The sequence below is a fragment of the Bubalus bubalis genome, chromosome 1 (genome assembly GCF_019923935.1).
Source record: "Bubalus bubalis isolate 160015118507 breed Murrah chromosome 1, NDDB_SH_1, whole genome shotgun sequence".
Lineage (NCBI taxonomy): Eukaryota > Metazoa > Chordata > Mammalia > Artiodactyla > Bovidae > Bubalus > Bubalus bubalis.
In genome coordinates this window covers 125833426-125859350 of record NC_059157.1, presented here as the reverse complement: position 1 = coordinate 125859350, position 25925 = coordinate 125833426, and the positions used below count along the sequence as shown (strand labels likewise).

General features: G+C 39.9%; 2 protein-coding genes and 4 non-coding genes across 11 annotated transcripts; 5 read left to right on the top strand and 1 right to left on the bottom strand.

The window, feature by feature from the left end:
- The first annotated feature begins 4526 nt into the window (after positions 1-4526).
- Positions 4527-10902, top strand: EIF4A2 (eukaryotic translation initiation factor 4A2). Of its 4 annotated transcripts, none has more exons than XR_003109693.3 (12): positions 4539-4639; positions 5441-5489; positions 5575-5707; positions 6000-6139; positions 6899-7067; positions 7162-7271; positions 7487-7630; positions 7932-8069; positions 8317-8406; positions 8779-8858; positions 9297-9403; positions 10122-10237. XR_003109693.3 is itself a non-coding variant. In XM_006058609.4 (11 exons), the coding sequence occupies exons 1-11, from the start codon at positions 4611-4613 to the stop codon at positions 10264-10266; spliced, it is 1224 nt and encodes a 407-aa protein (XP_006058671.1). In that variant the 5' UTR covers positions 4527-4610; the 3' UTR covers positions 10267-10902. The 4 variants fall into 4 exon arrangements, 2 of the variants coding, with proteins under 2 accessions (XP_006058671.1, XP_006058670.1); XR_003109692.3 differs by having other exon boundaries at positions 9297-9407; XM_006058609.4 differs by lacking the exon at positions 9297-9403 and having other exon boundaries at positions 4527-4639; positions 5444-5489; positions 10122-10902.
- On the top strand, positions 5829-5897 carry LOC112587496. Its single transcript, XR_003112009.1, has one exon. It is a non-coding gene; the product is annotated as a small nucleolar RNA SNORD2 (small nucleolar RNA).
- On the top strand, positions 7671-7847 carry LOC112587487. Its single transcript, XR_003111995.1, has one exon. It is a non-coding gene; the product is annotated as a small nucleolar RNA SNORA81 (small nucleolar RNA).
- On the top strand, positions 8115-8246 carry LOC112587423. The gene has a single exon (XR_003111910.1). It is a non-coding gene; the product is annotated as a small nucleolar RNA SNORA63 (small nucleolar RNA).
- Positions 8433-8573, top strand: LOC112587439. The gene has a single exon (XR_003111937.1). It is a non-coding gene; the product is annotated as a small nucleolar RNA SNORA4 (small nucleolar RNA).
- Positions 10897-25496, bottom strand: RFC4 (replication factor C subunit 4). Of its 3 annotated transcripts, none has more exons than XM_006058611.4 (11): positions 25234-25495; positions 23966-24118; positions 20958-21036; positions 17137-17216; positions 15425-15544; positions 13042-13185; positions 12749-12869; positions 12134-12259; positions 11334-11414; positions 11144-11260; positions 10897-11054 (listed from the first exon to the last, which is right to left on the bottom strand). In XM_006058611.4, the coding sequence occupies exons 2-11, from the start codon at positions 24094-24096 to the stop codon at positions 10959-10961; spliced, it is 1095 nt and encodes a 364-aa protein (XP_006058673.2). In that variant the 5' UTR covers positions 24097-24118; positions 25234-25495; the 3' UTR covers positions 10897-10958. The 3 variants fall into 3 exon arrangements, with proteins under 3 accessions (XP_006058673.2, XP_006058674.2, XP_006058675.1); XM_006058612.4 differs by lacking the exon at positions 25234-25495 and adding an exon at positions 25050-25217; XM_006058613.4 differs by lacking the exon at positions 11334-11414 and having other exon boundaries at positions 25234-25496.
- Between the last annotated feature and the right edge of the window lie 429 nt (positions 25497-25925).

Sequence of the window (25925 nt, the reverse complement as noted above, 5' to 3'; positions counted from 1 at the left end):
TTGGAAGTATAATGATACTTCTGTGCTTTTATGAAAAGAGTATCATTGTTTTTAGGATGTAGTGCTGAAGCATTAGAACTGAAGAGTCACTACTATGTCTGTGACTTTCAGAAGTTAAGAAAAAGTCATGGATAAATATGAGAGAAAACAAATGTAGTGAACTGTTAACAATAGGTGTGTCAAACATTTGGCATTTGTTGCATTTGCTTGCAACTTTTCTTTAGGTTTAGCATTTTCCAAAATAAAAAGCTGGCCCCACCTCAGATTAGATCTACTGGATCTGGGTTGGGAGGGTGGAGTCCCACGTAATCTGCATTTCAGATAGCTCTTCCTATTGATTTTTACATCAACACAACAACACAAGAGAAGACTCTTCCAACAACACAAGAGAAGACTCTATACATGGACATCACCAGATGGTCAACACCGATTTCAGATTGATTATATTCTTTGCAGCCAAAGATGGAGAAGCTCTATACAGTCAGCAAAAACAAGACCAGGAGCTGACTGTGGCTCAGACCATGAACTCCTTATTGCCAAATTCAGACTTAAATTGAAGAAAGTAGGGAAAACCACTAGACCATTCAGGTATGACCTAAATCAAATCCCTTATGATTATACAGTGGAAGTGAGAAATAGATTTAAGGGACTAGATCTGATAGAGTACCTGATGAACTATGGAATGAGGTTCATGACATTGTACAGGAGACAAGGATCAAGACCATCCCCATGGAAAAGAAATGCAAAAAAGCAAAATGGCTGTCTGGGGAGGCCTTACAAATAGCTGTGAAAAGAAGAGAAGCCAAAAGCAAAGGAGAAAAGGAAAGATATAAACATCTGAATGCAGAGTTCCAAAGAATAGCAAGAAGAGATAAGAAAGCCTTCCTCAGCGATCAATGCAAAGGAATAGAGGAAAACAACAGAATGGGAAAGACTAGGGATGTCTTCAAGAAAATCAGAGATACCAAAGGAACATTTCATGCAAAGATGGGCTCGATAAAGGACAGAAATGGTATGGACCTAACAGAAGCAGAAGATATTAAGAAGAGATGGCAAGATACACAGAAGAACTGTACCAAAAAGATCTTCATGACCCAGATAATCACGATGGTGTGATCACTAACCTAGAGCCAGACATCCTGGAATGTGAAGTCAAGTGGGCCTTAGAACGCATCACTATGAACAAAGCTAGTGGAGGTGATGGAATTCCAGTTGAGCTATTCCAAATCCTGAAAGATGATGCTGTGAAAATGCTGCACTCAATATGCCAGCAAATTTGGAGAACTCAGCAGTGGCCACAGGACTGGAAAAGGTCAGTTTTCATTCCAATCCCAAAGAAAGGCAATGCCAAAGAATGCTCAAACTACCGCACAATTGCACTCATCTCACACGCTAGTGAAGTAATGCTCAAAATTCTCCAAGCCAGGCTTCAGCAATATGTGAACCGTGAACTTCCTGATGTTCAAGCTGGTTTTAGAAAAGGCAGAGGAACCAGAGATTCAAATTGCCAACATCCGCTGGATCATGGAAAAAGCAAGAGAGTTCCAGAAAAGCATCTATTTCTGCTTTATTGACTATGCCAAAGCCTTTGACTGTGTGGATCACAATAAACTGTGGAAAATTCTGAAAGAGATGGGAATACCAGACCACTTGACCTGCCTGTTAAGTGAGTGCCACTGTCCAAATTGCTTCCGTGGACATTCCGCCATTCAAGCAGAATCTAGTCTCTTAATTTCCTCCAGTAACCGAATAATAAAGAGGCACTGTTCCTGTCCAGTTCAAGGCAATTCTTTCTAAACACTTATAGATGGATGTATTATCTTGTGTGTTTACTAAATAATACACAACATTAATAAGTAATAAATGAATTAAAGATCCAAAGTGAAAGTTATTCAGTTATGCCTGATTCTTTGTGACCCCCTGGATAGCCTGCCTGGCCCCTCTGTCCATGGACTTATCCAGGCAAGAATACTGGAGTGGGTAGCCATTCCCTTCTCCAAGGGATCTTACTGACCCAGGGATCAAACCCAACTCTCCTGTATTGTAGGCAGATGCTTTACCACCTGAGCCACCAGAGAAGCCAGTCCAAAAGATCCAAACACACCTTAACAAATTTTTGTGTATCAATAGTTTACCAAGACATTGCTTTAAATGCATAGCTGTTACTTAAAAATCAACTGAGGCCTTAAACCAATGTTAGATTGGCAAGAAGGCACACAATGTAGGTGTTGTTGAATGTCGTTGAATCATGAGAATACTTGGTCCTTTCTATAGGGTGACATCACCCGACATAAAACATATTCTTTTAATGTTTTGTTACTGTTTTTTCATGTTATACTGACAAACCCATACTAATTCCTTGATTCCTCTGCTGAACATTGACTTAAAATTGCTAGATAGATTTACAATTGTGGCTCACAAAGGGATAGAAGCCCAGTTTTAGTATATTTGCAGTACAAATAGCCTCCTACGTTCCAGCTTAGCAAAGAAGCAGTTTGTAGTTGACTTAGAGACGGCCATCTAATTTTAGATCTCGGGTAAGTAAAAAAGTTTAACAGTATGTTCTGTGTTGATATGCAAAACTTTGTTAAAGTGTCTTTTGTGTCTTTATCTCATTTTTTATTTATTAATGTTATTGAGTAAGCACTTGAAAATGTAGTAAACACAGCATTTATTTGAAATAGATTTTAGACTTGCAGGGTACGTGGGTCTGGATTTTTGTTGAATTTTATTTATTTATTTATTTATTATTTTTTTGTTGTTGTTGAATTTTAGATTAAGGAGCTTTCTTACCTTGAAACCCCTTGAGCAACTGTGACCTAAAACCAGAGTTTTAGTCCTTGATTATTTCCTGTTAAGATACTCTGGAAATCCTCCACAGCATTTAACAGTAGTGCTAAACCTAAGGAAATCACTCAACAATTAGGTGTTAATTGTTGACTGATTTCCCCCATGGTTGACTGATTCATGGTAAAGACTCAAGTGAGACTTAACTGTTGGCCACATTTCTAATTAAGTATTTTCTTCAGTTTCCTGGATCCCAGATTTTTAGTAGGTTTTGGATGAGCCAACAAGGACCTCTGACCTCCATTCTCAGAAAATGTCTGGCATTATTTCAAATCTGGATTTGAACATTATAAAGGGATGGATTGGGAGCGAAATCCCTGGACGGAGGGCCAAGTACACTTTGTCATCTGGGTATAACTTTTGGTCAGAATTTCCAGCATGATAACTTTATAAAAAATAATTGTTTTAAGGAAAAAAAAAAAGGGTATTTAGAACCAACTATGTTGAATATAATACACAAAGGTACAAAGTTGAGTCATTTTTTTCCTAGTTATCATACTTTAGGCCTTCCTTCTGAATTAATGAGAAAATATTTTCTTGAGTATTCGTGCTATCTTGCGGTATGAGTGGGACTGTATTTTAAAGTTAGATGACTAAACATACTATTCTCTTTGTTTTTATTAACGAGTCTGGCTTAGGGCTACAGTTGGAAAACCTCTAGAGCTTTACGAATCATGGAGCTTAATTAAACAGCAAGGATTATATTGCTCTCAGTTTCAATAAATCAACATTCATTATATACAAGCAGTTACAATTCAAAAAACCTTTAGGGGAAATTACATTTGTGTTGAACAGCCCCACAGGAAAAAAAAAAAAAAGACCAGAACCAAAACCTATGTATTTCCAAAGCAGCATGGAGCTGTATCTGCCGAGGAAGTATCCATTTAAATTCTGGCGTTTCAAGGAATATTACCCCTATATTTGCAAAAGTTTACAATGATTTTATCTGCCATTTCTCACGCCTGTTAAAATATTATAAGCATTGTATTAAAGAGAGAATGAGAAAAGACCAGAGGCAACATGAGAAGAATGGAGGTGGCTACCCCAGAGATACGTGCAGAGCACACTATTTCTTCTCGCCTTGCACAATACACGGTAAACGGGACCTTCCAGGACATGTTGGGTGGCCGACATTTTCCGAAGCAGTAATTTCACATAGTCAGGGTATGCAGGATGTTAAATGCTGCGGCGAAAGGCCAGGAGGCTCTTCATCTTCAAGTTAGGTATTGGTGGGAACAGGCGGAATAACCCGAGTCCCCTCCAGTGCAGCGAAGAGACTTGCCTGCCCCTCCGGCACGGAGCGCCGCGGGATTGGCGAGCTTGGCCCCACTAACCGGAGGGGAAGCCGGGGGAACCCAGAGCCCCGGACGCCCCAGCTTTCCATCTCTCGGTCCTGTCCAGAGCCCCAGCTGCCTCTGCTTCGGGGATGCGGAAACCCCGTAGGAACAGGGCGGGCCGGGAACGAGGTCTTCCCACCACTTGCTGCAATATTCTTCCGCTGCAGAGCAAAGAGTTCCAACCTTCCCCAAGGTCCTGGGATTCTCAGCAGCCCTGTAATATCGGCAAATAACCTAATTTGGGCTTTAACACCGATTTGCTTAGGATATTTTCTGAGATAAGCACTTTAGGGTCTCAATTTTGTGGCTGCCGAAGCGCGAAGGAAAATTCCTCCGCAGAAAACGGGTTCCGGCCGCGAGCCTATAAAAAACGGGTGGCGCGGCCCGGCTGTCTTTTCAGTCCGGCACTGAGTGGTTCTTCGGATCATGTCTGGTGGCTCCGCGGATTATAATAGGTATGGCGCTTCCTCGGTGGTGCTCTGTGGTATAGGTCCTAAGGCGCCAGTGGAGATTGTAATAGGTGGTCAGGAGGCAGGGAATTCTGGGTTTTAGGCATTGCCTTGGGGTACAGTACCCCAGTGTCCTTCGAGAAGCTTCCGTGGTGGGTAGGGCCTAGGTTGTGGGGTAAAAGTATGAAAACGGGGTGGTAAAAGAGTGTGTTTTCCCAAATACGCCTTGAAATCGCGGCCGTTTCCCCTGCCTCTGCGGAGCCCGGCGTTTAGTGGAAGCCGTGGCGCAGTCCGCAGTCGGTACAGTATAACTGTGGCCCGAAGCTTTATTCGCGGCCAGCCGCGCGGTTTGGGAGCGCTAGACGATAGGTGTGGGTAGGGGTAGGACGGCGGCGGCTAGAGGCCGGGCCGGGCCGGCCACACGTTCCCGGCGAACCGTTGGCAAGGCCTTGCCGGGCCTCGGCCCGCGTCAATCACCCCGGCTTGCGCAGTGTTAGGGGCGGAGCTCGGCGCGTGGAGCTCTCGCGAGATGGTCCGTGGCCGAGAGTGGAGCGCCCGGCGCTCTGGCCTGGGGGGAAGGGCCTGCGTCCGTAGGGTTTCCGGGCGTCCCTGGTTGCTAACCTTTGAGTGGGCGCGCAGTACGTCTTGTGCCCTGCGGCACCATCTTCCTTTGATCGTTTGGAAAGTTTACCCGTGCCGGGGAGGGCGACCGGGTGAGACCGGTTATGAAAGGGCTTTTATCGCCCTGAATGTGCAGTTTTGGGGTTATGGGGAAGGGATGTTCTCTAACTGCAGTATTTTTGTCAGCAGAGAACATGGCGGCCCAGAGGGAATGGACCCCGATGGTGTCATCGAGGTAAGAAATAGATATGGAATTTGAAACTTTGGAAAGGTGGGTTGGTTCATCCCATTTATTCCTTTATTTTTTTTTTAACTTGCAGAGCAACTGGAATGAGATTGTTGATAACTTTGATGATATGAACTTAAAGGAGTCTCTTCTTCGGGGCATCTATGCTTATGGTTTTGAGAAGCCATCAGCTATTCAGCAGAGAGCTATTATTCCATGTATTAAAGGTAAAAGAACGTGTTGACACTTATTAAAAACGAGTTAACTGTTCAACATAGACCTGGATCTTTTCCCCTCTAATATGGGAAAATTACCTTTTGGGAAACTAGCACTTACATGTATTCCTTAAAGTGAAATGATGGCAATCATCTTTCGGGACTGACCTGAAATGAAGAGAATACTCATTGCTGATCACTTTTATTGTTTGGGCATAATTCATGTTCCAAAGGGAATACATGGTGTGAACTAGAAGTAACGGTTTGATGTGGGATCGGTAAATATGTATCCTACTTTTTTTAGGGTATGATGTGATTGCTCAAGCTCAGTCAGGTACTGGCAAGACAGCCACATTTGCTATTTCCATCCTGCAACAGTTGGAGATTGAGTTCAAGGAGACCCAAGCACTAGTATTGGCCCCCACCAGAGAACTGGCTCAACAGGTATTGATAGTGTAGTTGAAAAAAACTGCTTGCGTGTTGCATAGGTTTCAGGTTTCACAACTGTGAAGAATTTAAAGCTTAGTATAAATTTGTCCTATAGAGCCCTCCTTTTAACTGTCCATGCATGCAGGGAGTTTTGTTGAAAGCTAGACAGGAACTGGGTGTGCAGGTATGGTTTGCAGGGTTGTGTAACAGATTGAGAAACTGGAGGTTTCTGTTCAGGGTGGACTAGACCCGTTTTCATTTTTAACTTTGAATGCAGTTGTGCAACATGAAAACTGCAGTGATATAATCTCCTTCGACAGTCTCAGTAGTTTGTGATACATCTGTTGCATGCTGCGTTTTCAAAGCTCACTGCTCTATTGGCTTTGAAGTAAAGCCTTGCTAATATACCTGTAGGCTTTATTAAGGCCAAGATTATTAAGTCGCAGTATCCTTCCGGGATAAATACTAACTTCCAGCTAAATCTGCTACTTTTTTATCCCTACTTAAACTTTGCTACACAGTGACGGATAGTGCAGGAAGTATTTTATCTAGCTGATACCTGGGGCATTAGGATTCAAAGTTTGAGGCACAAGATGTTATCACAGAAGTCTATTTTGAGGTAGTTAGATTGGTCTGCATTTTAAGCTTGGAAGTAGTTAAGTGCTGTGCATGCATTAAAGCTATTTGCAGACCAGATATTTGCCATTATGCTTTTGAAGTTTAGTCACAAGCCTGTAATTCTGCAGGATAATAATTAAGGCTTTTGGCTTTCAGATCCAAAAGGTAATTCTGGCACTTGGAGATTATATGGGAGCAACTTGTCATGCCTGCATTGGTGGAACAAATGTTCGAAATGAAATGCAGAAACTGCAGGCTGAAGCACCACATATTGTTGTTGGAACACCAGGGAGAGTGTTTGATATGTTAAACAGAAGATATCTCTGTAAGTATTGCTGATGAGTAAAGTTTTTACTATAATAAAGCAAATAGTATGCCTGAGAATTTAGATATGATGGCATGACTGTATTTTTTAACAGCTCCAAAATGGATCAAAATGTTCGTTTTGGATGAAGCAGATGAAATGCTGAGCCGAGGGTTTAAGGATCAAATCTATGAGATTTTCCAAAAATTAAATACTAGTATTCAGGTGAGCTTTGTTTCAGTCTCCTAAAATTGCGGGAGATTAAACACAGGCACTATTACAGTTGAAGTGTTCTGTGTCATTCCCCCTACTTAACAGCGACTGATGCATAACTTACTTTAGTCTGGCATAATTCCATGTTCAGAGGTGCTTGACTTTAAAATGTTTTCCCTTGAGTATTGTGGAAGTTGTGCTAACTACGTGTGACAAATCTTTTTAAGGTGGTGTTGCTTTCTGCCACAATGCCAACGGATGTGTTGGAAGTGACCAAAAAATTCATGAGAGATCCAATTCGAATTTTGGTGAAAAAGGAAGAATTGACCCTTGAAGGAATCAAACAGTTTTATATTAATGTTGAAAGAGAGGTAATTTTTGTAATTGTTAAAATTAAAAAGTTAGGTTTCTACCTTCTTGTATAAGCACTGTGCTAAAATTACAGAAACCAAGATAGCCTTGGTTTTTGTAATAATGCTAGCAGAGTATTACACAAGAAGAAGAGGAACTGCACTAGATTGTAAAGACTGGGGTGGACCTCTTTCTTAATGTCCAGTGTCCTTTGTCTTAAGATTTGGTGCAATATGTCATTAGACCAATCTAATAAATGAGTTTTTAAAGAATGTAAGTTGGAAAGTTCGTGACTGTTACTTTCTCTTTGAAATACTGTAGGAATGGAAGTTGGATACACTTTGTGACTTGTACGAGACACTGACAATTACACAGGCTGTTATTTTTCTCAATACAAGGCGCAAGGTGGACTGGCTCACAGAGAAAATGCATGCCAGGGACTTCACAGTTTCTGCCCTGGTAAGAGGTATTCTAACCTAGTACTGGTAATGGAAGCCTCTACTAAAGCAGGATTTAGACTACAATATAGCTGCTAAGTGCTGTGTTGTCGTTCCCCCTGCTAAAAATAAAGTTGTTTCTTTACTATACCTGTCTGCTATGCTCCAGTAGTAGCCAGGGACGCTTGGTCTCATACATGTTGATAAAGTTTTAAGTTACATCAAATCAGATTGGTGATTCTTGAATTAATAGGTTTGTTACTTTGCAGCATGGTGACATGGACCAGAAAGAAAGAGATGTTATCATGAGGGAATTTCGATCAGGGTCAAGCCGTGTTCTGATCACTACTGACCTGTTGGTAAGTCTCTTAATGCTCTTTTTAATCCACCAAAAGTTTGTTATTGGGGGAAGGTTTTTTAATGGCCTTTACCAACTTCAGGCTATTTGGGAAAATAAAGACGGCCACGCTCCACAGTGAGCTATACTACTTAGTATATAGTTCATTACTATTTTGTGGCCTACATCACACGGACTGTAGCCCACCAGGCTCGTCTGCCCATGGAATTTCTCTAGCAAGAATATAGGAGTGGGTTGCCATTTCCTTCCCCAGGGGACCTCAGGAATTGAACCCACATCTCCTTCATTCACTGCAGGCAGATTTTTACTGCTGAGCCACCAGGGAAGCCCCTATATTACATAGAATTTGAACATCATTATCACTGTATTTCAGGCTCGTGGAATTGATGTGCAACAAGTGTCATTGGTTATAAACTATGATCTACCTACCAATCGTGAAAATTATATTCACAGGTGAGTAGATGGCATCTTGACTTACTAATGTATTGGTGTAACTCATTGCTTTTCTACTGACTAAATTGTCTGAAAGGTAACTTCAAATCAGGGAATTAAGTATTAAGACATAGTAACTTGGTGTAGGATATAATCAAAACTGTACTTGGGAAGATTGTGCACAGTGGGAAAACAGTTGTGAATGTTGCCCAAATCGTGGACTCTACAGTATACAGATCAGGTTGTTTTAGATCTGTTGGTCTTACTTTTGAGCTTTATTTTTAGTGACGCTCTTGTGTCCATGTGATTTCTTGGTGATTCCTCTATAGTTGGGATTTTCTTGGTGTTGTCTGGTAGCAATTTGAGCAGTCCCTGGTTTAGTTATAGTGGCTTTATCCCTAAGTAAATTGAATTGTACTTTGTTATATGATGTAAAAAAAGACTTTTTAAAAAATACAGGAGTCGATAGCAGCAGTTGATGACGAGATGGCACTCAGAAACGGCGTTGACGTAATTTAGGACGTGGAATCATAAGCGAAACAGCACACTGTTTGAATAAAGAGCGAGTCGGTATTTATACTTGTTTTTTTTTTGTCATGATTATTTGATATTTTAACATGCTCCAGCTAAGGCATTTTGTATATCAGCCCGTTAGGTGGTTTGTATTGTCTGGTTTCTATCAGGAAGGTTAGAGAGATGTTTTGGAGGTAAACACGTTTGAGTAATTTGAGTTACAACGTGTGAAACTGAGCAAAAAAGCAGTGATAAGTTTGGGTTACCATACCAAATACTTGTTTTCCCACTGGAAAAAGTTGTTAAGTTTCAGACAATAGTTAACCTTAAAGCATTTGTATTTGCAGTTTACAGTTCCAGGAGTGCGTCGAAATGGATTACATAACTTTTGTTTTATCCCTGGTGTTTTACATCTGTCCCAGGCTGACATCTGCTCTTGGCTGGCCCACTTTGGTATGGGCTTTAAATTCACTACCCCAAACACAATACTGTCATCTGCTTTAAAAAAAAAAAAAAAAGTAATGCTCAAAACACCTGATGAAATCTCATTTTGCAGCCAGACAAGCCTTGAATCCTTTTGGCACTAACTGCAGAGGAAGATTTTTTTCTCTAGATATTGATGAGCAGCTAGTGCTCCAATTAGAAGCACGAACTATAACCTTGATAAGTAAACAGCAGCTGATGGTTAACAAGTGGATCATCATGTTCAGTAGTTCATGCAGCATGTGAGAAGTAATGTATTCTAATGACTGATTTCTTTTCCTCACACAGAATTGGCAGAGGGGGTCGATTTGGGAGGAAAGGTGTGGCTATAAACTTTGTTACTGAAGAAGACAAGAGGATTCTTCGTGACATTGAGACTTTCTACAATACTACAGTGGAGGAAATGCCAATGAATGTGGCCGACCTTATTTAATTCCTGGGATGAGATAGTTTTGAATGCAGTGCTCGCTGTTGCTGAATAGGCGATCACAACGTGCATTGTGCTTCTTTCGTTGGGAATATTTGAATCTTGTCTCAATGCTCATAACGGATCAGAAATACAGATTTTGATAGCAAAGCGACATTAGTCGTGAGCTCTTGTGAGGAAAGTCATTGGCTTTATCCTCTTTAGAGTTAGACTGTTGGGGTGGGTATAAAAGATGGGGTCTGTAAAATCTTTCTTTCTTAGAAATTTATTTCCTAGTTCTGTAGAAATGGTTGTATTAGATGTTCTCTATCATTTAATAATATACTTGTGGACTAAAAGATATAAGTGCTGTATAAAATCAGCCAATTATGTTAAACTAGCATATCTGCCTTTATTGTGTTTGTCATTAGCCTGAATAGAAAGGCCTTTAAAATTGATTTTTTTTTAAGCATTTGAATGCATTTTGTTTGGTATTATATTTATTCAATAAAGTATTTAATTAGTGCTAAGTGTGAACTGGACCCTGTTGCTAAGCCCCAGCAAGCAATCATCCTAGGTAGGGTTAAACCCCCAGTAAAATTGCCATATTGCACATGTCTTAATGAAGTTTGAATGTTAAATAAATTGTATATTCACTTTAAAGGTGCTTTGGTTATTTTTATTATGAATTGTTTATGAAATACATACGGAACATAGTTTTAGCAATTCTGAGTTAACTGCTGCATCACAGTGGCACAGAGGCTGATCAGCTGCAGATGTTCATCAGCACCATCTGCTAAGCATTTATCAACTTCCTACAAGAAAATGAAACATTGTAAGTAAAACTGCCCTTTTGTGGGTGTGGTGTGTATGTTGTGCTGAAATGTAGAAAATGCCTACTTACAGCAAGTTTTTCTGTAATAATAGACTTCTGTTTATCAGAAAGGTTATCATTTTCTACCACTACATCATGGAGTTGATTTACAAGTTGAGTTGCTGCATGACCCTCATTTATCAAGTCCTATAACCAAAACGTATATATTTTAGCATTATTATCCCTTCCCCCTTCCCCAAGGCTAATCAAGTCACTTTACCTTTACCACAGCTTCTAGTTTGTCGAAAGAGCCACTCTGACAGGCAGCAAATACTCCATCAACTGTCTTAGCTGGTACTACCTAAAAGAATTAGTTTCTGGGTGAAGACAGTTGACTTCTCTACCAGTCTTGTACCCACTCCCTGTTAAATGCTTCAGGCAGCACATGTTTTGTAGTCTGGATAGGTAGGTCCAGCCTTGATTATGCATGCCAATGCATAAAGATCAGGCACTGCCATGTAACCAGAGGAAGGCATTTACAAAATCCTTTCTCCAAGATGTCAATACAGAGCTAGTCGATCAGTTGAGCTAAGTTTGAGAGAGGACTATCTGAAAACAAGGGTGTGGCACAAGAGAATTCCTTTAGTCACTTACCCCTTGGATAGGACCCACCCTTTAAAATTTAACTGCCACATCCCTGCCTGCATTCTGATACTCCCCAGCTACTACTACAAGCTACAGACTAAACATGATAGTATTTGGAGGTGACACCACTGGGAGGTGATTATAGTCATGAGTGTAGCCCTCGCAAATTGAATTTATGCCCTTAGAAAATATTCCTTTACCATAGAAGGATGCAGGGAGGTATCAACGGGTCTGAATTAGGAAGTATGTCCTCAACACTGGCTCTGTGGGCACTTTAATTCCCAGCCTTTAGAACTGAGAATTCTGTTTATATACCAGTCTATGGCATTTGTTGAAGCAGCTTGAATAGACAGCACATAATAAGCACTCTTATTTGCTGAAGTAAATTTAAGTCACAAAAAAGTCAAATAATTTTAGGATACCCAGTGCTCTTACCCCAGCAATATCTGTGATCACTTTTTCTGTGACTTCCTTTCCACCAGTTAGTCGAGTAGCACTTTGAAGAAATGTAATGGCTTTTCTTAAGTCTCCTTCTGACACTTGAACAAGATAAGCTATTCCCTAAAAAGAAAAAAGTTGTTCTTAATCTGTAATGGCCAATTAAGGATGAATTTAATAAAGAATGTCAATCCTGTAGTGGCAGGATTCATGGAGACAGCCTTGATTACATAAATTATGGTTAAATTCTCCTACAATGAATAAGGGGTGTATATATTCTATTACTACCAGAATTGCATCATACCTAATTAATTCTTGCACAGAAGTGTTAGTAATGACTAGGCAGAGGTTTGCTGTTGAAGAATTTGTAGTCTGTATGAAATCTGCCTCAGCTTTGAGTCTGCAATATTGACAGACAATAAATTTCTAATAGCAACAGTAAGGCTGAACCTGTAATTCCTAGACATTCCAGCTGTTCATTTACCTTTGGCTGAGCAACTGGCATCAGAAATTGAAGCAATACAAAATTGACTCTTTCAGAAAGGGCCTCTTCATAGGCATTCATCAAAGGCATTACTAATTTACAGTAGCTGTAACAGTAATAGTAATTACCTCATTGCTAATTTTGACATGTTCTTTATCAGCGATGTCTAGTAACCGCTGCTGCTGAATTTTATCTGACAGAGGTTTGAAGCGGAATTTAGAACATCTAGAGGTCAGAGGTTCAATTATTCTGTAAAATATTGGGAAAAAACAAGTCATTGTCTACAAAAACTCCCCCAAAGAACTTTATTAAGAACAAGATTTGATAAAGGGGAAACTAAAGGTAACCTTGAAACATTTTTTTCCTCTGGGGCTATCAAAGTAAGGCTCCCTGGTATCTATCTTGAGGGCAATATACATACCGGCTGACATAGTTACAGATGAGACAGAATCGGGTGGTTTTAGACTCTTTCTCCATGGTACGTCTTAAAGCTGCCTGAGCAGCTGAGGTCATAGAATCTGCTTCATCCAGAATCACAATTTTAAAAGGAGGACATGGCTTTCCACTGATTCAGAGAAATACACAGGAGTTAATTCACACATCATTATCACAATCTACTTTAGAATGTTCTCATCACTCCAAAAGGAAACCTGTGCCCATCAGGAGTCATTTCTCTTCTCTCCCATCTTTTCCAGCCATAGGCAATCAGGAATCTCTACCTTCTGTTTCCACAGGTTTGCCTATTCTGGACATTGAACACAAATGGAATCATACTGTCAACATAATATGCTGTCTTTTGTGACTGGCTTCTTTCGCTTAATGTAATGTTTTTTAAGGTTCAACCATGTTGTAACTCATTATTTCAATTCCTTTTATTGCCAAATGGATGAACATACTACCTTTCATTAGTCCATTCTTTAGTTGATGAATATTGGGTTTTCCCCATGTTCTGACTGTTGTGAAAGCTGCAGCTATAAACATTTGTGTACATGTGTATATATTTTCATATCCTGTCAGTACATATTGTAGGGCTGGAATTGCTGGGTCATATTTAACTTTTAGAGGAACTGCCAACTGTTTTCAAAGTGGCTGTGCCATTTTACATTACAACCAGCAATGTATAAGAGTTCTGATTTCTCCACATCCTTGGTAATACCAGTTTTCTTCTGTCTTTTTGATTATAGCCATTCTGCTGCTGCTGCTGTAAGTCACTTCGGTTGTGTCCGACTCTGTGCGACCCCATAGACGGCAGCCCACCAGGCTCTGCCATCCCTGGGATTCTCCAGGCAAGAACACTGGAGTGGGTTGCCATTTCCTTCTCCAATGCATGAAAGTGAAAAGTGAAAGTGAAGTCACTCAGTCATGTCTGACTCTTCGTGACCCCATGGACTGCAGCCTACCAGGCTCCTCCGTCCATGGGAGTTTCCAGGCAAGAGTACTGGAGTGGGGTGCCATTGCCTTCTCCATATAGCCATTCTACATGGGTGTAAATGGTATTTCAACATGGTTTTGATTTGCATTTCTCCCATCTAGTCAAGGCTATGGTTTTTCCAGTAGTCATGTATGGATGTGAGAGTTGGACTGTGAAGAAAGCTGAGCGCCAAAGAACTGATGCTTTTGGACTGTGGTGTTGGAGAAGACTCTTGAGAGTCCCTTGGACTACAAGGAGATCCAACCAGTCCATTCTACAGGAGATCAGCCCTGGGTATTCCTTGGAAGGAATGATGCTAAAGCTGAAACTCCAGTACTTTGGCCACCTCATGCGAAGAGTTGACTCATTGGAAAAGACTCTGATGCTGGGAGGGATTGGGGGCAGGAGGAAAAGGGGACGACAAAGTATGAGATGGCTGGATGGCATCACTGACTCAATGGATGTGAGTTTGAGTGAACTCCGGGAGATGGTGATGGACAGGGAGGCCTGGCGTGCTGTGATTCATGGGGTCGCATAGAGTCGGACATGACTGAGCGACTGAACTGAACTGAATGGCTCATGATGTTGATGAGCATGTTTAGATATGCTTATTGACCATTTGTTTATCATCCTTGGGCTTCCTTGGTGGCTCAGTGGTAAAGAACCCGTTGGCTAATGCAGAAGACTCAGGTTCAATCCCTGGGTTGGGAAGATCCCTTGGAGGAGGAAATGGCAATCCACTCCAATATTCTTACCTGGGAAACCTTATGGATAGAGGAGCCTGGTGGGCTACAGTCCATGGGGTTTCAAAAGAGTTGGACACGACTTAGCAATTCAACAACAGCAACATCTTCCTTGGAGTAATGCCTATTCACATCCTTTGCCCATTTTTCAATTGGGTTGTCTTTTTATTACTGAGTTGTAGGAATTCTTTATTCTTGATCTAAGTCCCTTATCAAGTATATGATATATATATATATTGTCAATCCAAGGTAGATATCAAAAACTGTCATTCACTTTCTATAAATTCTCAAGTGTGCTCTCATATAAAATTAAATATATGCCAGGTACCAAAAATTCAACCTTTGAACTTTGCCACCTAAGGAGTATATGCAGTTGACTAAACATCCCTATTGAATTATTATTAAAAATCAGGATTTTTATTTTGAGTGTACCACCAAACCATATTTGACTAATGAATACTCCTTAGACAAAATATCAACTAAAAACCCCTGATAGCTAAATAACTTAAAATTAGTTACTAATGGAAAGGTCATTTCTAATTTTAAATAATTAATATGATCTAATATGAAAGAAGTTGAAATTTTGGCAGAAATGTATTTTAAACAAATAAAAGGACACAGTATAAAAAAGGGAAGGTGAGCTTACTTACTCTGAACGGCTTCCTGACACAGTTAATTGGGCAAAATTCTTAACTTTCTCTCTAACTACTTGTATTCCACGTTCATCAGAAGCATTTAACTCAAGAACTCTTAATCGAAAAAGTTCAGGCCTATGTCAAAATAAAAAAAAGAGAAACATCATAGAGCACATAAGTAAACCAGGTTTAAACCATATTTTAACATCTGTACATTTTTCAATAGTTTAAAATACACCTAGTTAACAATATGGATATAAGGCACACAGTCCTGTATTTTCTCTTTTGCAAAGTCATACAGTTAACATTCTAGCTTTTTTCTGATACATTAAAAAAAAAAGGTAGATGATACCACATACTGTGCTAAATTTTAAATCAATTTTCCACTTTGTACTGTTCATAAACATCTTGCCATGTCATGATAAACACTGTAAAAACCATTTTAATAGCTATGACTTTCTAACCTAAGACTGGTAACATCCTTCCATTGTTAAACATTTAGTTTTAAATACGTTACAATTTAAAATGAAGGTGCAATGTAGCATATTTTGAATTCTTTCCAAAAAGTATCTTGCTATAAGGAAAACTACTGGATCAAAATATGAAGTTTATTTACTTTTTAGTTCTTTTTAAAAAAGATTATTAAAAGTAGCTCTTCGTAGGAAAATCTGAGAATTTAGAAGAAAATAAAAACACCTGGCATATCCTGCTAAACCATTGTTTTGAATACTTCCTTCTAGTTATTTTTCTATGTGTGTGTGTATATATACACACACATAACATACATACATATATATATATATATATAAAACTTACTCTAGAACAACTAATAGTAAACTATACTTAACAGCTTCTTTATGACTGCATTGCTAAGGATGGTTCAGACTGGATCTGAGTTGTGGAATTAATCAAAAAAGCTCCTTTAAAATTTTCTTGAGAAAACAAATGTTGCTGTCAAAATACTAGGTTCAGAGCAGGTTCCCCTTTTGTCTTCCTTGACATCTCAACAGAACTAATTATCCTTACATATTTGGTGGTTTCAGAGGCATCTAATTATTTTCATGTGTAGGATTTCAAATGTACCCTTTAGGCCATATGCCTGATATTAAAATCCTGGATAAATTAAAGATAGCTGCTGCTATGTTGGTGCATGTTGCATGGATACCAGATAGAGGCTGAAATATATCTTTTAACTTTAGATACAGGGCTCCGGGCCCCCCTACTATAACAGCTGGCTAAGCTAAACACAGTCAGTCTAGGAAGAGGACTCTAAGAAGGTGGCTCACAGAGATTTTCTGCTGTACCTGGAATCATACTGCATCAACTATGACACTCTGCTTACACTCAGGATACTTGAGGGCATGAAGCTGGCCCAGCCACTCTAGAGGCAGGCCCTGGGAAGTCCAGAGCAAGAAAGAACTCAAGAAGGGGCGGTCCACATCAGTAGCATCAAAACAGCAAATTCTATGACACAGACATGAACATGACCATTAAGAGTAATGAAATTATCATCATGACTGCAGATAGGGTCCTCTAGTCTCCAAAATGACAATGAGTTTTAAAGTGATGAAAAAAAATCACGAGGCTCCTTATACATTCAAACGCTTGAACAACAACCCAACAACAAACTCACAGAAAAACAAGTGCAAAGTTTTAGAGAAAGAAAAGCAGTACCAGAGGTTCTTAGTGTCAAGTCTTAAAAGAGAAAGAGAGAGATTTCAACTTACCCGAAGAGTTCCCTAGCTGCTGCCAAAATAGTTGATGTTTTTCCAGTTCCAGGTGGCCCGTAAAACAAGAGATTAGGGAGCTGCAGAAGTTAAGATTTTATTTTTTAAAAAATTATATTCTGATGCACCCAGGTTAAAAGTGACTGAAAATGTCTATGGAAGAGTACAATGACTTCCTTAATAGGGCATGTATGTCTGAAAACAAAGATTTCTTAATATAACTGGTATTACAGTAATAATAGTACTAAATCCTGCTTTTTCACAAACACTATCATTTTTCCTCAAGATGTCTTTCTAGTATCTTAAACTGAATCAATACTTAAAATTGTTCTATATCTAATCTAATACTTAGGTGGGATTTTCAAAGCTGGAATTAAAAACCTCCTATTTCTGAATGAAATCCTGAGCTTCTATCAGTTCCTTATCTCACATCTGAACTCATGACCGGACAAGATTTTATATTTTATAAAGATGTCAGTTGGTTCAAAAGGGACACTGACCAAATTGGATTTGGCCAATATCAAGGAAAAAGGAATGAAAATGGCATACTGGGGCTTTCCATGAGCTAAAGTTCCAAGAATAGAAACATTAAAAATAAAAAGCATCTATTGTCACACAGTAGTCCACATCATGATTATGTACCCCGCCTATAGGGATGCCTGCATATATTTCATCAGTAGAAGATAGGATAAGATTAAATAACTAGTTCTTTTAAACCTTAAATCTAGCTGGCTTGGCTCCTATCAAACAGTCAACTCATCTGTGGTACAGATTAACAAATGTACTAAATTCTAACAAGTACTGTTATGAAACTGTATACTTAAAAAATTTTTTTGATTTTATATTGGAATATAATTGGTAGTTTCAGGTGTACAGCAGAGTGATTCAGTTATATATAGGCATGTGTCTTTTTTTTTCAAATTCTTTCCCCATTTAGGTTATTACAGAATATTAAGCAGAGTTCCCTGTGCTATACAGTAGGTCCTTGTTGGCTTTCTATTTTAGATATAGCAGTGTGTACATGTCAATCCCAAACTCCCCATCTACCTACTAACCCTTCCCCTCTCTAGGAAGGATATGTTTGTTTACTAAGTCTGTGACTCTGTTTCTGTTTTGTAAGTAAGTTCATTTGTATCTTTTTTTTTTAAATTGCTGTACATAAGCTGTATCATATGATATTTGTCTTTCTCTGTGAAACTACAGTCTTCAGTATGTCCTTTCCTGTACGGCAATCACTGCACATAGGAAACTAAGCAGTGAGGTTTATTTGCTTCCACTCTTGCCCCGTCCTCCCTCTTCCCATCCATTCATTCCTCACTCAAATCAGATGCCACGCTACTTGCTACTTAAAGCTATTCACCATGTTCAAACTCTACTGAGAAAAGCAAAACACATCCCCAAATCAACTTGCTTACTATAACCTACAAGGATGTCCATGATTTTCTCACCACCTCTCTCTCCTAGATTCCAACTCACAATGGCCTCCAACAGCTAACAACTTTCTGGCTTGCACATATACTTCCCCATGAGCTGAAGTCTGACTCCGTTCTTCTGTTTATCAACTCCTCCCATACTACAAGTCAGACGCCTTCCCTGACCACCCAATCTAAGGAGGGTCTCTTCTGTTATTCTCCCATTGGTCTCTGTTGTACTTGATGTAATTTGCAATTATTTATTGTTATTTATTTAGCTGTTGGGTTTAACTTAAAATACCTGTTTACCTCACTATATGGAAAGCTTGAATCTTATTTGTTCTACTCACATCTATGTTCTCAGTATCTCCTGCAGTACTCAGTATGTGCCAAGTAAATAAACCAATACATAAATATACTAAAAAACTATTACTGTTACACTGGTAACATACAGTTTAAGATACAAACTATGAGATTCCCTATTTAAAAACAAAAACAAAATCTCCCAGCCATCTTCATTTTTAAGACTTCATTTTTACTTTGCTCCAACTACTTCAGTAGTTGTAATGATTCATCCAGTCAACTACTACATACAATACTTTAAATTCTTTAAAATACAGTAAAATTATTAAGCCTTACATTATGTAATAGTCTGATAATATATACATAAAGAGCATTCAAGGACTGTACATGCAATATCAGTTCTAAAAATTGATTTCTGAAAAAAAGTCTCTTATAATTCTACTTTAATATTCTTTAGTGTAAATGAAGGAATGAATTATTTTGCTTTAGTCTTTTTTTAAAAAAAATTATTTGTATTGGAATATAGCTGATTAACAATGTTGTGACAGTTTCAGATGGACAGGTAAGGGACTCAATCATACGTATACAATTATCCATTCTCTCCCAAACTCCCCTCCCATCCAGGCTGCCATATAATATTAAGCAGAATTCCCTGTGCTATACAGGTTATCCATTTTAATTTCCTTTACAAAATTACTTCAACTCTAAGTTTCAAAAAACTTAAATCTGAAAAGAAACACAAATTATTGAACAAGCGGTTAAAGAAGAAAATTCTTAATTCAGCCTTGTAAATTAGATGCCATGAAGTCAAGAACTGGATCATAATCCCACTTCATTTTTTTAAGGAGTTGATGAATCACAGCAATTAAAAAACATCATGTCCTGCAATCTGTGTAAATATTAGCATGCAATTTAAATTGTATGCCATTATAAAATTAAAAGCTAAAGGTATGTGGATCAAATTAAGACAAATAATAGTGAAGAAGATTCAACAGTTTTATAAATATAACTTCTTTCAAATATATACTGTTGCAGTGTAATTCTAGGAAGAGAACAATGGCATCAAAACCCAAAGAATCTCTAATTCAAAACAGCCAGGTTGAGAGGAAGAAAATTTTCGGAATACAGCAAAACCACATCACACTATCCTCTGCAACCGTTTCCCTTCCTCCACTAAGCTCTTGTAACACTTTGCCTTATACAATTTTAAACTCCTAATTCTTCACATGGGTTTATCTTATCTCTGAATTAATCAAAAATGCAACTCACTCAAGGACATTTTATCCTATGTCACAGCAGGTGACATGATGCTGTAAACTCACTCAAGAACATTTTATCCTATATCACAGCAGGTGACATGATGCTGTAAACAGAACACTTTTTTTTTTTTGGTATTGTATTGAGAGTTCAAATCCTAAAATTAGGTGAGCAATCATAGTTTCAAAGAATCTTTTACTCTTCCTCATAGTACCTATTGTTGTTGTTCAGTCACTGTTGTTTTTGACTCTTTGCAAACCATGGACTGTAGCATGCCAAACTTCCCTGTCCTTCACTGTCTCCTGGAGTTTGCTCAAACTCATGCCCATTGAGTTGGTGATGCCAAGCAACCATCTCATCCTCTGTCACTCCCTTCTCCTCTTGCCCTCAATCTTTCCCAGCATCAGGGTCTTTTCCAATGAGGCTTTTCACATCAGATGGCCAAAATATTGGAGCTTCAGTTTCAGCATCAGTCCTTCCAATGAATATTCAGGGTTGATTTCCTCTAGGACAGTAGCTATCATTATCTATAATTCTCTCATTTATTGTGCTTACATGTTTATTCTATCTCCCCACCAAAATGAAAGCTCATGAGCAAAGGGACCCAGTCTATCTTGCTTAATGATCTCCACTTGTGTACCATATAACCATGCCACCATAGGATAGAAGAGATGCTCAATAAAGATTTGTTGAACTACTCCTCCACTGTACAAATAGTAATAAAGGGCCTACTATGTATATACAGAATAGTATTTAAAAGGGACTGGAAGCTATAAAGGAAGGAAGAGAGTGAATGAATTCTCAAATCTCCCAATGACTTTAGGACTCCAGACAGCATATGCTACTCACATCAGCTCCTTCTAAAGACTTTTTAAGGACTGCAACCACTTCTTCCTGGAAAGCAACTTCATCCACACATTTTGGTCGACTGTGGGCGGGAAAAAAAAAAACTTATTTAGTATATTACAGTAGCCACAGAAGTCTTTCCTTTTGCTAAAATACCAATGATAATTCTCTCATATCAGTAATGAAATGAGAAACTTTCATAACTGGATATGGAAACCCTATCTGTATTCACTTCAAGCAAATACATATTGAGGAATGAAATGAAGTGACTCCTCACTGTTCCAGATGCACTGTTTGCATCTGTTGTGCTTACAAAAATTATGCAATATGATTTTATTTTATAACATCACAAATGCCAACTGGTTCAAAATGTAAAGTTAACACTTGCCTAGTAAGTAACATGTTTCCTTGCACCTAAGCTGAAAAGAGAGACCTATTTAGCAACCTCAAAATAGATAACAATTATGGCTAATACAGTTACATATATGTTACTTTGTTAATTGGTTAAAACCAATTTCTTTTATCACCTAAGTGCACAAAAAATGCATACCTATTCACATACCTATTCACTTGAGCACTAACAAAATAAGCTTAATCAGTATGAAGTATAACTTTTGTCTTACATAACTAATGATGTTAACCTAAGTTATCCAACACTAAGTTTAGGCTTTAGTGCTTAGTTAACTAATCAAAAGCTCTTTTCTATTTATACTTTTCTAAGTAATCAGGCCAACGCCAGAAAGAATTTATGTCAGATGTTACCTTAGAAAACCAGTATGTATTATAAACCAGGGTTTCATATTCAAATACCTGCAGAGTCCAGGCAGATAACAAGAGTGAAAAATGCAAGTTTAAGACAAGAGACACTAGTAGGGACGGTGGTGAAGTGAGGAGCATACTACCTTTCCAGAATGAGTAGCATTCCATTTAAGTGTTTTCAGGTGAGAACCTGAATATAGTGCTGCCTAATCTCTTGAGAAGCTGAAAATCTAGATTTTAACCTTTGTGTAATTTATTTAATGAAAAGATTATAGACTTTTATGTGAAATTTCCAACTTTTAAAACCATTATTGATGCCAAACAAAACTTATGAAGGCCTTACTTTGCTTATAAGTAATCTGCAATTCTTTGGTAATAACTGAGGGTACACTAGGGGTTACAACTACTTGTTATAATATCATTTAACTGACTGAAATTTAATAGCCCCATCAGTGTTGTTTTTGCCAAAAATGTATAAACAAAAACTCAACAATTTCCAGTTACCAGTAATGAAAAGAGGAACAGATTATGTGGACTTAAGCAAAACTCCTAAGAGCTTATGGTCAGCTTATAGAAACTTTGTTTTCTTCACTGCTGTATCTCAGCCCCCAAAACTATAGACCTCAGTAACAGAGAAGGCTGTAGTTCATGCAGAAAATAAGTGAATTGAGCTAGAGTATTCTAAGGTACATTTCAGTTCCAAGGTTCTATGACTTATACAATTGGGTGATTTTCTTTGAAAGATGATTTTTTTTTTTTGAAAAATAGTATTTGTTTATTTGGCTGTGCCAGGGCTTAGCCGCAGCATACGGGATCTTTGATTTTGGCTTTGGCATGTGAACTCTTAGGATCTAGTTCCCCCACCAGGGATAGAACCTGGGCCCTCTGTATTGGGAGGACGGAGTCTGAGCCACTGGACCACTAGGGAAGTCCTAATTGGCAACCCTGCCTCTTGAGAAACCTATATGCAGGTCAGGAAGCAACAGTTAGAACTGGACATGGAACAACAGACTGGTTCCAAATAGGAAAAGGAGTACGTCAAGGCTGTATATTGTCACCCTGCTTAATTTAACTTATATGCAGAGTACATCATGAGAAACGCTGGGCTGGAAGAAGCACAAGCTGGAATCAAGATTGCCAGGAGAAGTATCAATAACCTCAGATATGCAGATGACACCACCCTTATGGCAGAAAATGAAGAGGAACTAAAAAGCCTCTTGATGAAAGTGAAAGAGGAGAGTGAAAAAGTTGGTTTAAAGCTCAACAATCAAAAAACTAAGATCATGGCATCTGGTCCCATCATTTCATGGCAAATAGATGGGGAAAACAGTGGAAACAGTGTAAGACTTTATTTTTTGGGCTCCAAAATCACTGCAGATGGTGACTGCAGCCATGAAGTTAAAAGACACTTACTCCTTGGAAGGAAAGTTATGACCAACCTAGATAGCATATTCAAAAGCAGAGATATTACTTTGCCAACAAAGGTCTGTCTAGTCAAGGCTATGGTTTTTCCAGTAGTCATGTATGGATGTGAGAGTTGGACTGTGAAGAAAGCTGAGCACCGAAGAATTGATGCTTTTGAACTGTGGTTGGAGAAGACTCTTCAAGGGTCCCCTGGACTGCAAGGAGATCCAACCAGTCCATTCTAAAGGAGACCAGTCCTGGGATTTCTTTGGAAGGAATGATGCTAAAGCTGAAACTCCGGTACTTTGGCCACCTCATGCGAAGAGTTGACTCACTGGAAAAGACTCTGATGCTGGGAGGGATTGGGGACAGGAGGAGAAGGGGACGACAGAGGATGAGATGGCTGGATGGCATCACTGACTCGATGGACGTGAGTTTGAGTGAACTGCGGGAGTTGATGATGGACAGGGGGGCCTGGCGTTCATGGGGTTGCAAAGAGTCGGACACAACTGAGCAACTGAACTGAACTAAAGCAAGGCAAGGATTTCCCTCATGGCTCAGATGGTAAAGCACCTGCCTACAATACGGGAGACCTGGGTTCTATCCCTGGGTCCGGAAGATCTCCTAGAGAAGGAAATGGCAACCCCCTCCAGTATTCTTGCCTGGAAAATCCCATGGACAGAGGAGCCTGGTAGGCTACAGTGCACGGGGTCACAGAGTCAAGACACGACTGAGCGACTTCACTTCACCAGCAAGGCAAATCATCCTCCTCTTAAGTTAAACAGAAAAAGTGACTCAAAACTGGTCTGAGAGTAATTTATTATTTCAACAAAAATACGTGTTCTTACTATTTTTCCACCCACGGAACAGGTTTGGCTTTCTTGTTCTCTCCAGTACTTCTGACAGTGGCAGTTACTCCTCGATCCTTAGTCGGCGGTGGTTTAGTGCTGATAGATGCGCCTTTTAGAAATGCCTGCATGGTTACTTCACCCTGACCAGGTCTAAGACAGAAAGGGAAAAGCTCTTTTGAAACCATTATGAAGAAGTATAGCCTGAAAGCACACTTAACCCCGTATAGACATTCAATAAATACTACGCGAAGGGCATCACTCCGTGACCTAGCATCCTCTGAATGCATTCTACTGAGCACTAGTGGGACATCAACAAGCCAAAGTGCTAAAGGAACTTAAAATCTACTTACAGTGAGTGAGTTATAGAAAAAAGGACTTCTAACTTTTTGTTAAGTATGATGGCCAAACTGTACAGGGGTCTCAACAGTCATCGGCCTAGCTCTTGCTCAGACCCTAGAATGGACTCAAAAATTAGGAGGAGTACCAGGACCACAAATGAAAACCCTCTGCTTCTCATGGGCCTAAAGCTCCACTCAAGAGCCTATTTTACTGGCAGAGCCTGTGCTTGCTTTCACAAGCTTTTGTGGGGAGGAAACTGGGGGAGAGGAGACACTGATGTTAAAATGTAAATAGCTGTTTTTCTGATTGAATGCTCATGTGAAGAAATCGAAACAACGCAGAAAAGCATGAGGAATTTAAAAAATTCAAAATCTCACCCAGAAGATAAGTATTATCATTCAAGTAAACATTCACCCAAGCAGCACAAGGCTGTTTTTAGGGACAGTTTGCCTGAAAATCCCCAGCATTAGTGGCAATTTTATTTATTTATTTTTTGGAAGTGCAATTTTTTTTCACTGTTGTGTTTCCAGGGTCTGGCACAGGATAGATGCTCTATAAGATTTGGTGACTGAATTACCATTTATCAGACTCAGTTTCCCCTTCTGTAAAAGAACCTAAAGACCCATTTCATAAGGCAACTGAGTTAAAAGAACTATGCAAACACACAGCTCTGTGCTTAGCATAGGAGTATATAATCAATGAATAAAATAAACTGTTAATATCTGTAAACTAAGGTTTTTACCGTTGTTGGATTAGTCCATCCCTGCCACAGGCTGTAATATCATCCAAAGCAGGGCTTTGAAGGGTAAGACTGAGCTACCCGTACACCAAGGGGTGAGGAAGGGGTGGAAGACATCACAGGGGCATCGAGGGAGCAAGAATGGAGAAAGGAGAAGGTAATCCTCGCAATTTCTCCGGCTGGTCACCTGTTCTCCCCGGTTCCCCGCGCGTGTTCACCGGCAGTGCCTGGGCCTTTCAGTCGCTCGTATCGAGAGCGAGGACGCCGCCGGCTCGTTCCTGAGATTTCCGGGACAAGGAAAGGGCGAGATGGTCACGAAGTCTTAGCTCCGTCCCCCAAGCTGAGACTCTCAGGCCCAGGAACCCCCGAGCGCAGAGCGGGGACACTTAACAGATGCCGCCTTCAGCAAGCAGCCTGAGTTCCCGCCGGCGAAGGGCAGGGCGGGAATACGCCGCACGGCACGTCACTTCCGGTCCGCCGCCCGCGCACAGCCTTAAGGGAGCCGCATCCTCCTAGTCTGCAGTGTTCAAACTGATGACACGCGAGTTTTCGGGTACGCTGTGGGTGGGATGGGAATGAATGCAGTGGTGTAAGTAAAGCTCCACCCTGCTCTCGCGCACCCCTCCAACTCGCGGCTGCAGGCAAGTGAACTTGAGCACGGCCTTCTGGAGGAGACGCTGGTGCCGCGAATCCGCGTGCTCAGCGGCTGGGGTCAGGGAGGGCTCCGAGAGCAGACCCGCCAGGGTGGTTGGGGAGGTGAGTACGGGGCCTCGAATCCCGCAGGTCCACTCTCTTTGTGGGGACGAGCCTGCGGAAGCTGTACCGCACTGTTAATTCTTTGGCAGTCATGGGGAGTGTCACTGACATTTTTGCGGCGAC

Excerpts from the sequence above, each read along its gene's own strand:
- RFC4 (XM_006058611.4), bottom strand. The coding sequence starts at position 24,096 with ATGCAGGCATTTCTAAAAGGCGCATCTATCAGCACTAAACCACCGCCG. Across the intron at positions 21,037-23,965 it reads GTTCCGTGGGTGGAAAAATA|TCGACCAAAATGTGTGGATG; the intron begins GTAAGAACACGT and ends TCCCGCCCACAG. Across the intron at positions 12,870-13,041 it reads ATCTGTAACTATGTCAGCCG|AATAATTGAACCTCTGACCT; the intron begins GTATGTATATTG and ends AATATTTTACAG.
- EIF4A2 (XM_006058608.4), top strand. The coding sequence starts at position 4,611 with ATGTCTGGTGGCTCCGCGGATTATAATAG. Across the intron at positions 7,068-7,161 it reads GTTAAACAGAAGATATCTCT|CTCCAAAATGGATCAAAATG; the intron begins GTAAGTATTGCT and ends ATTTTTTAACAG. Across the intron at positions 7,272-7,486 it reads AATTAAATACTAGTATTCAG|GTGGTGTTGCTTTCTGCCAC; the intron begins GTGAGCTTTGTT and ends AATCTTTTTAAG.